At 28.5% G+C, this 12396-nt stretch overlaps 1 protein-coding gene and 1 pseudogene across 2 annotated transcripts in view; one reads left to right on the top strand and one right to left on the bottom strand.

Annotated features, from left to right (window-relative positions):
• Positions 1–71: 71 nt before the first annotated feature.
• Positions 72–12396, bottom strand: part of LOC145194202 (ORC ubiquitin ligase 1-like) — a 12755-nt gene continuing 430 nt past the window's right edge. The window contains exons 2-6 of the mRNA XM_090077604.1: positions 7384–7519; positions 4840–4937; positions 1572–1802; positions 893–984; positions 72–768 (exon numbers count right to left, since the gene is read on the bottom strand). Of these exons, the coding sequence (XP_089933730.1) occupies positions 117–768; positions 893–984; positions 1572–1802; positions 4840–4937; positions 7384–7519 (1209 nt within the window). The 3' untranslated portion in view covers positions 72–116. The remainder of the gene's footprint in view (positions 769–892; positions 985–1571; positions 1803–4839; positions 4938–7383; positions 7520–12396) is intronic.
• LOC149892170 (uncharacterized) overlaps positions 533–12396 on the top strand; it is a 21136-nt pseudogene continuing 9272 nt past the window's right edge. The window contains exon 1 of the transcript XR_016450305.1: positions 533–654. The product of XR_016450305.1 is annotated as an uncharacterized LOC149892170 (transcript). The remainder of the gene's footprint in view (positions 655–12396) is intronic.

Below are 12396 nucleotides of genomic sequence, written 5' to 3'. Positions count from 1 at the left end.
ATGACATTAAAATATAGTTCAAAAAATTATAGTTTTTATAACTGTTTAAATAAATATATAATAAATCTATATTGCATATCATAAATAAACATTGTCATTAAAAAAAAAAAAAAGGATCACAAATCGTTCTCAACTTTGATCTTTTTGAACGGAGAACTTTCGTAATCTGGAAATAAGGCATTTTTTGACGACGAAGAAAAACTCTGCGTATCGTTTAGTGAAAAATTTGACGAATTTTGCCCACCAGAAATATCGATATAATTCGAACAAGAGGCATCATTTGTTCTGATTCCACTTTGATTGCACGATTTCGGTCTGTCCATTGATATGTTTGTATGACTTTCGCGCCTTGTGGAATCTGGAAACAAATTACGTACGGAAGACAAACTATTATCTTCTAATAGATGAGCTTTTGTTAATTCAACAAGTTTAGAAGATGCTGGATAAAGATAAGATACCGAAGGATTGTTGTCACTTGCAATTTCGTCACGCATTTGAATTCTTTCTAAGGGACTAGCTAAACTACCATGTTCAAGACACGACGGATAACTTCGAGACCTCAAACTGTTTGCAAAATTGTCATGTAAAGAAAATAAATCAATTCCTGAGGGCGCATTGGCACGCTTTATATTTTTGTACTTTTCCAAGTCTATCGTAAGTTCCTCAATAATATTATCTGCTCGTTTAAGTGCTTTCATCCACTGTTGAATTTCCCGTTCATAGTTATCATTTTTAGTCTGTAGTGCTACCATAGCGTATTTATTATACCTAAAGATCGTGCTTTTAAAGTTCACATAAAAAAGTAGATTTTTTATTTAAAAATAAAATCCGAAATTAAAAACTACAAAGTTCAAATCATCAACTCCAAATTAGCACAAAAAATAGCAAATACTTATGGGGCGATAAAGTGAAGTTGGAGTCTTCTTGCAACTTTTTTAATTCCTTCATCATAACATCTTTTTCAGTACTTAAGATTTGTAACTCCTAGAAAAAATTTAATTGTTACTAACTGAAGTTTCGCACGCTGAAGTTTCTTATCAAAGCAGTAAAAAAAAATCAATGACCTACAAACATGGCCGCCGAGAGGGGGGTGGACGGAGAAGATTCCCGGGGCCCCGCGTGTGCACAAACAATTTTTTAAAGTAATTTTTAAAATATCTAAATAGTTTTGACTTTTAAAAGATTTAATTAACTTTTATTTTTCATTTTCAATGACCAGAGCACGCTTTTTTTTGTCCTGGGTATGTAATTGATCACAATGAGGGCCCCTTAAGAGAACTTCCCCGGGGCCCGAAATTTCTCTCGGCTGCTATGCCTACAAATCTATTTTCTTTTCATCACAAAATCAGCGACATCAGCTAAAATATGCTTTCATATTATGCTTTACAAACACTTATAAAGCATAATATGAAAAGCAATCAGTATTTGTATAACTTATGTTGCTTTATTAATACTTTTTATAATTAATTTGTAAAAAAAAAAAATCATTGAAATATCAGTTTAATTCTTCATTTCTAAAAGTGAAACTGTAATGTAAGTGAAACTTTTAACACACAGTAGAAGAAAATTACCTTTTTGAGTTCAATATTTGATCTTGAGAGATCTTCATTAGCACTTATCATCTGTTGAAGCTTGCTTGATAATTTCAAAATAGTAGATATTTCTTCAGCTTCTTTGCTTATATTTTTGGATTTTTCTTCTTTTTGATTAATACGGTTGCATAAATCTGTATTAATCTCTTTTAATGCCTCATTTTCTTTTGTCAACTGTCCTAACTTTTCCTCAAGAGAATCCATATCATTCTAAGAAAAATTGTTTATAATAAAGAAGGTTAAATAGCATAAATAATAAGCAACCAACTATAGATCAAACATAAACATAGATGATTGTATGTGGTGTAGGCATAGACTCTAAAGATATAGATATCTAAATTGCAATATAGATAATATAAACATTTAGACTACCAATACTTATTTAATTTATTTGTAAATTTTGACTATCTATATGAATACTTATTCATATAGATAATCAAAATTTACAAATAAATTAAAATATATATATATATATATATATATTTTATTGACAATTTAAATCTGTTAAAAATACACTTAATTATCTGTTAAAAATACAGTTAATATCTAGACAATAGATGACATCTTTAGAAGACAATAGATGACATTTTTAGACAATAGATGACATCTTTAGAAGAATCTCTTCTTATACTTGTTAATACTGTGTGGAACTTAAGGTATTTTATACAGTTATACATAAAGGTTTAATTAAGATATTCATTTAAAATGTTGGTTTTTTTTTCATATTAAATTTTAATGAAAAAAGAATTCAAACTTATTATTATTATTATTATTATTTTGTTAAAATATTCACACACACTACTCAACTTTTATAAAGCTCTTTGAAAGCAAGACAATCTATTTTACCAATGACATAAAAGTTTAATTGAGCTTATTAACTATATATTTTTTACACTTGATCACTAACTATTTTACTTAATTACAGCTTTAATAGATAAAATTACTGAATATACATGATGCTTAACTAGAAAAATAATTAACATTACAAAACAGTATTTTAATGGCTAAAAATCATCAAATAATAACTTACAATATGGCTCAAAAAGCAGTGTCAGAGAACATCAATTATTGGACTAGTCAAATAGAAGAACTATAGCAATGTTAAAATAGGGCATTTGTGTGTGTTTCTGAATTTTGCATGCAAAAAATAGTGAAAACCTGGGAGCTGACAGGTGAAATTGTTGACATGAGTTGTTCTGGAAGACCATTGAAGTTTAATGACCATGACAAAAGTAGCATATTCTGAACCAGTAGAGAAAAGGCTCAGCAACAAAAAGCTAGCTCAAATATTTAACCAATCCTTTTCTAATTAAAATGTAAGTAGAGAACTCGTTAGAAGAACATTAGCAAAAAAAAGGTATTGGGTCTTATATTGCAATAAGAAAGTCTATCCTGTCAATCAACTGACATAAAAGACAAAAATAGTGCAAAGAACATTTGCTTTGGCCAGTAGCAGATTAGGCAATGGATCAATGCTCAATTAGTAAACTATCAACTTCAATCAACCGAGCATTTGAAGCAACTTTTAAACAAGATTTGGTTGAAGGTGCCACCTGAAATGTGCATGAAATTGGTAAAATCAATACAGAGACCAGTTTTTCTTTGCTATCAAGCAAAAGGAGGACACTGAAATGTTTGATTTGTTTTTCTGTTTGTTTTTTTTCTTCACTTTTTCTAATCTAAACCTTAACTTAACTAAACTTGATGAAAATAAATGTGATAAAATAAAGAAGCCTTTTCTTTAGCTCTTGTATTAATGAGTTTTTAATTATATTTGTATTTTGTTTACAAAATGTTGTGGTTTCAACATGTTTCAGTTTTCCCATTAAATTAAAACTTATTTTAAAAATGAGAGAGAGAAAAAAAAAAAGCACAAATATATGAAAAATTCTAATAGAAACTACAACTTAATAGCAAAGGTGTTGCAAATACATCCCTAAACAAATAGTCATGTTATTCCATGTTTCTTTAAAACAAAGCTTCTCAAACAATCATCTGGTGGTGGAAAAATAGAAGGATTTCAAAATAAAAAACCGTTTAGAAAAATTACTAATGGTTTCAAGATTAACCCAGGTCTACTACTTTGGAAACATGCAACAAAAAGGTTTGAAATAAATTTATCTTCATTCCTTTAAATCACAAAAGGTGTCAAAAAAAAAAGTTAAAACTCAAGAAAAAAGAACCTGTTGCAGAAAGTTATACTACAATTATGTTTACAAAAATTTCTGCATTTTATTGAAGACAAAGAAATTTGCTTCAAGTACAATTCTCTACAAATTCCTGGGGCTGTTCTTATTTATTCAAATATAGAAGAGAAGCAGATAATTTAAATGCACAAAACATGTTCATGTATAACATTCAATTATTAACATATATACATTCATTTTCAAGTTAGATGAGCCTTGATTTGGCAAGGTATTTACAGCTGTGACAAAAAATCAGTACCTTATATGAATCTGTATTTACTGTTCAAATATATGTTAAAAAATGCTTACAAAAACATCTTCTACCTCATTAAATTACATGATAATGATCCTCTGTTCTGGCCTAATTTGACTTTGACAAGTCGTTATTATAAACTGGCTATGAAAAAGCATGAACAAAATGGTGTGAATGTTGTATAAAGCAGCTAATGCTTTAGATATAACATTCCCACCATTTCAATAAAAATTCCAATAATTCAGAATTATTGAAAAGTACTGGTGATTAATTAAACAAAAAATGAAAAAAAGTAGAAACACTCTGAAGAAACATCAAAGACTTGAAAACTTCATGGAAAACAGCATCAAATAGCTATGGTTATATTGCTGTACACATGCTTATGAGGACCACCAAAGCGTAAGTTCAATAATTTATCAAATTTTTGCAGGAACATATTAATTTCTTTGAAATATTTTATCTTCATATATTGATGTCTTAGAATTATTATTTAGTTTAAAACAAATATTGATAAGTTCTTTTTTAAATCTATGCTGTTATTTAGAGTCTATTTAGAGTCTTCAATTATTAGTTACTAGCATTTTAAAGTTAAATTGAATAAAGTGTGTAAATGAAATAAATTTTAAAGTTTTCTACTTTAAAATTTATTTCATTTACACACTTTATTCAATTTAACTTTAAAATGCTAGTAACTAATAATTGAAGACTCTAAATAACAGCATAGATTTACTCTTATGAAAAATATTGTAATAGCAATTTTTATGTTAAATAGGTTTATTGCATATGAATAACTAAAACATTAACAGACCTGAAATTCTTCAAATATCATTTTCATTCTTGTGCGCCTCATATGTGTTCTTATGGTTGGATCATTCATAATGACATTAGAAGAATCTTCAAGACTACCTTGAATACAAAGTTTAAACTCTTTTTTTTACTATGTAGAATAACATCCTATTGAACTTTTCAACAAACATGTAGTCTTATAGTAATAATTGAATTCTAACATAAGCTCATCTATTTAGAACGTCTGACAATTATTGAAAAAATAATTTATATACTAGGTTTGTATGTAATCAGACCATTATGCAGATAATATCAAATTGTGAAAACTAAAACACTCATTTTATAAAATCTCAATATATATATATATATATATATATATATATATATATACATACACTGGCGAGCAAAAAAAAGTGAACAGTACAATTTTTCAGTAAATTATGTATTATTAATCAATTAAAAATATAATACATAAAATATAACATATCGCTTATATTAAATACATATACATACACATATATACGACTCATTTTGAAAAAAAAAATTAATATTTTGTGTGGCCACCACCATTTTTCATCACTTCATTTAATCGACGCGGCATCGACTCAATTAAATTTGCTATCAAACGGTCAGGTATCGTAACCCAAACTTGTTTTATGGCTGCCCAAAGATCATCCAAAGATGAAATATTATTTTTATGGACCTCTTTATCCATATAGTCCCACAAATTTTCAATGGGATTAAGGTCTGGACTTTGGGCAGGCCAATTTTCAAAAAGGAAGATATTGTTATCCTTGAGCCATTTTTTAACTTGTTTAGACGTATGGCAAGTAGCATTGTCATGTTGAAATTTAATTTCATCCTCTTCTAATTCTTCCAATGTGGGCAGCAAAGATTTTTGTAGAATACTAATGTATTCTTTGGCATTTATTCGTAATCCATCTTCGACTCTATGCAATCTGCCCACACCTTTGGCAGAAAAACAACCCCAAACCATAATTCCAAGATTACCCTTTACCGTTTGGTGAATACAATCTGGATTTAATTGTTCGCTCTTACGTCTAATGCACATCTGTGGACGATCTGAATGCAAACAAAATCGTGATTCATCTGACCATAATATTTTTGTCCAGTCTGTGTTTTTATTATTTTTTACCCAAGCTAACCTTGCCTTTTTATGGCGTGCTGTAAGAAGAGGTACTTTTTTACATGGGTGTATTTTGAACCCCTGATCTTTAAGACGCCTCGAAATTGTCCATCGGCTAACCTTTTTATCATCAGAACACGTAAAAGTTTCTGCGATATGCGTCATAGTGGTTTTTCGATTTTTTAAAACATTGAATTTTAACTTGTGACAATCTCTTTCCGTCATTTTTCTTAGTCTGCCAGAACCTTTTTTTCTAGCTGTTGTTTTATTGTTTTTCTGACATGAAAGTATCTTGTGAACTCCACCAACACTAATGTTTACACCTTGAGCTTTCATAATTTGAATAATTTGGCGTATCGATTTACCGGACGCACTCATTCCAACAATGATTCCTTTTTGTTCCATTGTTAAATGAGGTCCTCTGTGAAAGAAAAATGATAATATTTTTAGAGTAATATATGAAGAAAATATTTATTTAATGATAAACTATGTATTCTAAATGAATATTTTTTTTTTCATAAGAATCCAATAACATCAAAATTAAAGGGGATTTTTCGTTTTAAATAAGTTAGAGGCATAAATAATAACCAAAATAAAAATAAAAAAAAATTACCTTTTATTTGGAGACATTTTTTTCCTTTTATTTTTTATAATAATAATATAGCGATAATACGACCTATTTCACCCACGCTCTAATATCAACTACAGATTTTGCTGACAACGTGCACTGTATTCATATCTAATGTTTAGAAGTTTATTCATGTTTTCTTTGAAAGATAAACGTAAATTCTTTGATAGTACGAACAAAAATAAACAAGCTTGTATGAGTTTCTGACCAGAGCTCTTTCATTTTATGCGTAAGCAGTCGCTGTTCACTTTTTTTTGCTCGCCAGTGTATATATATATATATATTGCTCTAAATTATACAAAATATTGAGCACTCTTATACAAACATGAGATTTTGTATTTGAAGATAATACAACTTGAAATGTATGTATGTGTATATGTATGAATGATTATATGTACATATGTATGTATGTATGTATGTATGTATGTATGTATGTATGTATGTATGTATGTATGTATGTATGTATGTATGTATGTATGTATGTATGTATGTATGTATGTATGTATGTATGTATGTATGTATGTATGTATAAAACAGTCTCTTTGCATTACTATCAACATAATTTGAAGGTGTTATGATTTAACAAGGTCCTCATATAAAAGGGAAAACTTGAAAAAATTTTGTTATTAGGCAGCTTATGTTGATAAAAAATAACTACCAGTAGGACTTTTGTTATCATATTCTATCTTCCAACCTCAATTTAGATGACCATATGTGTTGGGGTTCTTCTATCAGAATATTTAAATGCATATTTAAGATAAATTGCATATTCTTAAAATAATCATCTTTACCTAATATCTTTTTATATGGTTTCTCTTCATTTATGGAAGTTCTGCAAGCTGGACAAATTTCACTGTTTTTTAACCATTCATCCAAACAAAACTTGCAAAAAACATGGTTGTTAGAGCATAAAACAGGATCTTTTACCTAAAATTAAAAACTGTAAATAACACATGAAATAAAATATTAAAACTTTTAAAAATGCTATTTAGAAAAGTGATAACTCATTTGCATGTAAATATGTATGTATGTATGTATGTATGTATGTATGTATGTATGTATGTATGTATGTATGTATGTATGTATGCATGTATGTATGTATGTATGTTATTTACATAAGTATATATATATATGTACAATAGGGTGGTCCTGAACTATGTAGCAAAAATGATAAATAAAGAATCATCAGGGGAACCAATTTGGTTGAATTTCTTTTAGGATAAAAATTTCCTGCGTAAAAAATCTTAAGGATTGAAAATCATTTAGAGGTTGCACATTAGCATTAAGTTTAATTACATTTGATTAAATTGTTTTTAAAATTACACTCTGACTCTAAGAATCTGTCAAACAATATTCTAAAACAAAAATTTAAATTTAGCCAATCCCATGTAATGCTTCTAGCTTTTCAGCAATTCAGGAGAGACTGTATGAAAAACTTACACCAACAGCTGATCCTAGAGTTTAGTATAATTTTCACTGCTGACTTGTACAAATGTGGAACTAAATGAATTTCACAACTGTTTGTATGGTTGATATATGTATTTGTTGAAAATTGACCCTTCTCTTTTTTAATTATTCAAACTAAATATACTTTTGCCTTTACAATTTCAATGTATACATAATTAAATAATATATTTTTCTTTTTAGATTAGAGATGTTTTTCTCTTAAGGCATCTGGATGATGTCAAAAGGTAAATTACCTTACATGGTAATTTAGATCCTTTGGCATTATCTTAGATGGAAAGGTTGTGGTCAAAAATCTGTTAAAGTAAATGCTTTAAAAGAATATCTGAAAAATCTGTTAGATGTTGATAGTGAAAATGCTCTGTCTGTTATTACAAATGAAGAAGACCAGAATTTTCCTCTTGCACAAAGGGAGTCTGGGAGAAGAACAATGGTATCAGTTGATAAGATCCATGCAGCTTACAAAGCCCAATCTGAGCACAGAAAAATCTAGGAAAAAAGGTGCAGACAGGATATTGAAGAAGAGGCCTCCACATCTTATACATCATTCAGTTAATCATCAGTCTCATAGAGCAAAGATGAAGACAAAAAGCCATCTAAGTACACATAGGGGAGAACTGTGCCAACACGTACTTGGCTGATTTTGTGTCTATGAACACATGGCTCCTTTTTTAAAATGCTAAAACTGAAGTTATATGAAGACTTTAGCACATAAAAGGACCAAATAATTTGATGATCTTAAAACCAGTCTAAATTAATTCTCTGTATAAAAGACTGTGGAACAATCAAGTAATATGAATATAATCATATCATGATTGTTCCATAGTTTTTATGTTTATATTAATCAAAATCAGGTCATTAGTAACAAGTTTACTAATTACTTATTTCAGTATTATTGCAATAGTTAAAATAATTAATAGTTAAAAGTGCATGTGTACATTCTATAGAAATAAGTATACAATTATAAAGTATGGATTACAAAACTTGTGATAAAGTTAGTGATAAAGTTACAATTTGTAAAAATACAGTATAAAAGAAGATAAAAGAAGTAACAGAACAGCAAATGATTGGAAGGAAGCATTTCATCTGTCATTAGGTAGGAAAAACAAGTTTCTAATCATAACCTGATTTTAGATAAACTACATTTAACCACAAAATTAAGACACTACTTGTACATTTCCATTTTCAAAAAAAAAAACTAAACCCAACAATATGGTTAATTTAACAAAATAAAGTAAAACCATTATTATTGTTATGCACACTAATACAGCTTAAATTGAAATAATTTTGACTTATCAATAGCTAGTGTTACCACCTCTTGATCTTATTACAGCCTGACAGCGCTGTGGCCTACTTTCAATTAGACACCTTGAGGGATATCTTCCCACACACGGATAAGACTTTACTGCAGCTTGTATAGGCTGTTAGGTGGTGGATGTTGGCTTCTAGCAAGGCATCCCATTATGGCCCAAAGATGCTCTATTGGGTTCATACCTGGACTGGAAGCTGGCTGATCCAAAACTTTAATACTAACATTATTTAAGAATTGCCCCTACCATCAATGAGCTGCCTCCATATAAAGTGGTTTCTCGAATGTTATAAGCCATATATCTTTTATTTGGTCTTCTGTACACTTTTGTGTGATCAGAATTGCATAATATTTTTCAAATAACTCAGAATTTATCAGTGGTGCGTTAATTTTACAGTTAAGTGTATTTGACATAGAAAGGTGTAAATATCCAATCATATCCTACAGAGAATCAAACAGTGATGGCTATAACCAGAATCATCATATTCTTACAAATGTTTAAGGTGAAAATAAATAAAATTTGTTGTAAAAGTGAAATGCAAATAAGATCAGTTGATAAAAAAGAGGCTAAAAGACAGAAACAATGTCAAGAAAGAAAACAGGATAAATCAACAAGAGTTAGAATTGGAATCTTATGAATTATAGTTGGAGTCAGATAGTGTTAACAGTGATAAAGACAACAATTGTTCTTAAAATATACAAAAGATTTCTAAACTGAAGACCCTAAATATATATTATTTTGGTTTGTCAACATTAAATTTGGTGTAACAGAGCAGCTGCACCAATAGGCAGTTGCAACATAAAAGTAGCCAAGGATGCACACTTTATTAAGAATATTCCTGATAAGCCTACCTCTAGATCATAAAAAAATTGAGAGATCAAACAAAGAGTTATAAAATTCAAATTTACCATCTTCATCATATAAAATGATTTTTGAAGATAATCTTACAAAAATCATTTTATATGATGAAGATGGTAAACCACACCAAAAAAAATTCTCAGGTCATTATTATATCAATTCTGACCCTGGTGGAAAGTATTTATTTCACTTTGTAAATAATTAAGAGGAGAGAGGAGATTCAACACTTGCTGAACATATTGCTCAATAACAATTTGAATGGATAAAACATGAGTTTAAGTTGTCAATCAGTTCCAATTGGTGGAGATTCAACCAACCTTAATACAGATTGTTTTATTCATTCCTTTAAATTGCTGTACTTTTATTTTGTATATATAGTCATAATTTATAAGAATATAAAATCATATGAGAATGGAAGGGAGGAGTTATTCAATATTTAGAAAGAAACTAATATTTAAACTAACCTGGATTATTTGTGCTTTACATACCAACAAGTTGCCATTCAGGTATTTAAAGATAGCTGATGGCAAAACGATGGCTGATGGATAATAATGGTAATAATGAAACATTAGACAACTGATTAACAAACTAAGTCTTCCTTTTACTAAAAAAATGTCTCAGTTTGATTGTTGCAGAGCTTATTTATTTTGAGAATGAAGTTGTAAATATATTGCCTACAGATCAGAAATATTTATACAAAATATCTAGAGCAGTGGTATCAGATATTTTCTCTGATGATATAAAGGAGGTCCAAATTGACATGTTATGCCAGATAGGCGAATATTGTAAGCAGAATTTCTTAGAATTTGGTGCTCTGAGCAAGGATTAGAAGGATTTGAAGAGAAGAACTCCTCTCTCCTCTGAATTAACAACTTAGAGTTGTTAGCAGAGTTTACTATGGGAGTTATTCTATCATGTGGTTTGAAATTAAGGTGATATACATAGTTTAGTAAAAAAGAAAACAAAGCTATGCACACATTTTGATAAAAATTTATATTTAAAAGTATAATATATCTATAAGCTAAAAAATGTTTGCAATGAAACACAGCCTGAGTTTGGGTCCACTAAATATCCTTAAATCCTGGTGAGGAACCAGAACAGACTTGTGCAGGATATTGTATTGCTGTGAGTTCTCTTCCTAGAATTCACAAAATGAAAGCATTCTTCAGACAATCCTTTATAGTTCAGATGAAAAAGAAATAAGATTTTTAGTGCCCAAAATCTTGAGGTAAGAGAAGAATTGAGAAAAAGTTTGGAGACAGAAATTACAGAAAAAAAAAGAATACCAAGAATAAATACTTAAGCTGGAAGTCTATCAGATCTAAACAATTTAAAAAAAAAAAGATATATTTTAGATCAAAATAACATTTTAAGGCTTGGTTGTCTATAGAAACAGGATATTAATACAGTTTCTTAACAATCCAAATATTGTGCCAAGCTTTCTTGTTTATGGTCAATCTATCAAATGCATTGTGAAAGGGTCACAAGAGCTTCAATGATGGTGTATAAGGCTGAGAAAAGATCCAGGTTCATAAGGGTTACAATTGCTCACAGCAAACTAATCTCTGTGTGCAAGTCAAAGATTTGCTAAAAATATAGTAATAAATATTTTACCATATTATTACAAGCCAACAATATCTTAGAAAATTACTAAAAACTAATATGCATAAACTTGTTATTTATGATTCAATTTTAAATTACCAGGGATCTTACTAGGGGTAGAGACTGGTTTCAGGATAGTTAAAACAGTAACAAAAAGTTACAACACTATGCATAAAAGGTTATTTTAGATAAAACTAATATTTTAAGGCTCAAAACAATTTATAAATATATATATATATATATATATATATATATATATATATATATATATATATATATATATATATATATATATATATATAATTTTGAACCTTAAAATATTAGATTAACTATTAACAACTATGTCTGGTACTTAAAGTTTCAAAATTATATATATACATATATATATTATTTCACTCTTATATGAGCGCGAGATTTTGTATTTGAAATAAATACAATTTGAAATAGCTATATATATATATATATACATATATATATATATATATATATATATATATATATATATATATATATATATACATATATACATATATACATATATACATATATACATATATATATATATATATA

The sequence above is a fragment of the Hydra viridissima genome, unplaced genomic scaffold, assembly GCF_058129835.1.
Source record: "Hydra viridissima isolate aposymbiotic clone 2 unplaced genomic scaffold, HvirCarnegie_v1 scaffold_2, whole genome shotgun sequence".
Lineage (NCBI taxonomy): Eukaryota > Metazoa > Cnidaria > Hydrozoa > Anthoathecata > Hydridae > Hydra > Hydra viridissima.
The sequence above is the reverse complement of the archived record's forward strand: the minus strand, read 5'-3'. Positions and strand labels throughout refer to the sequence as shown.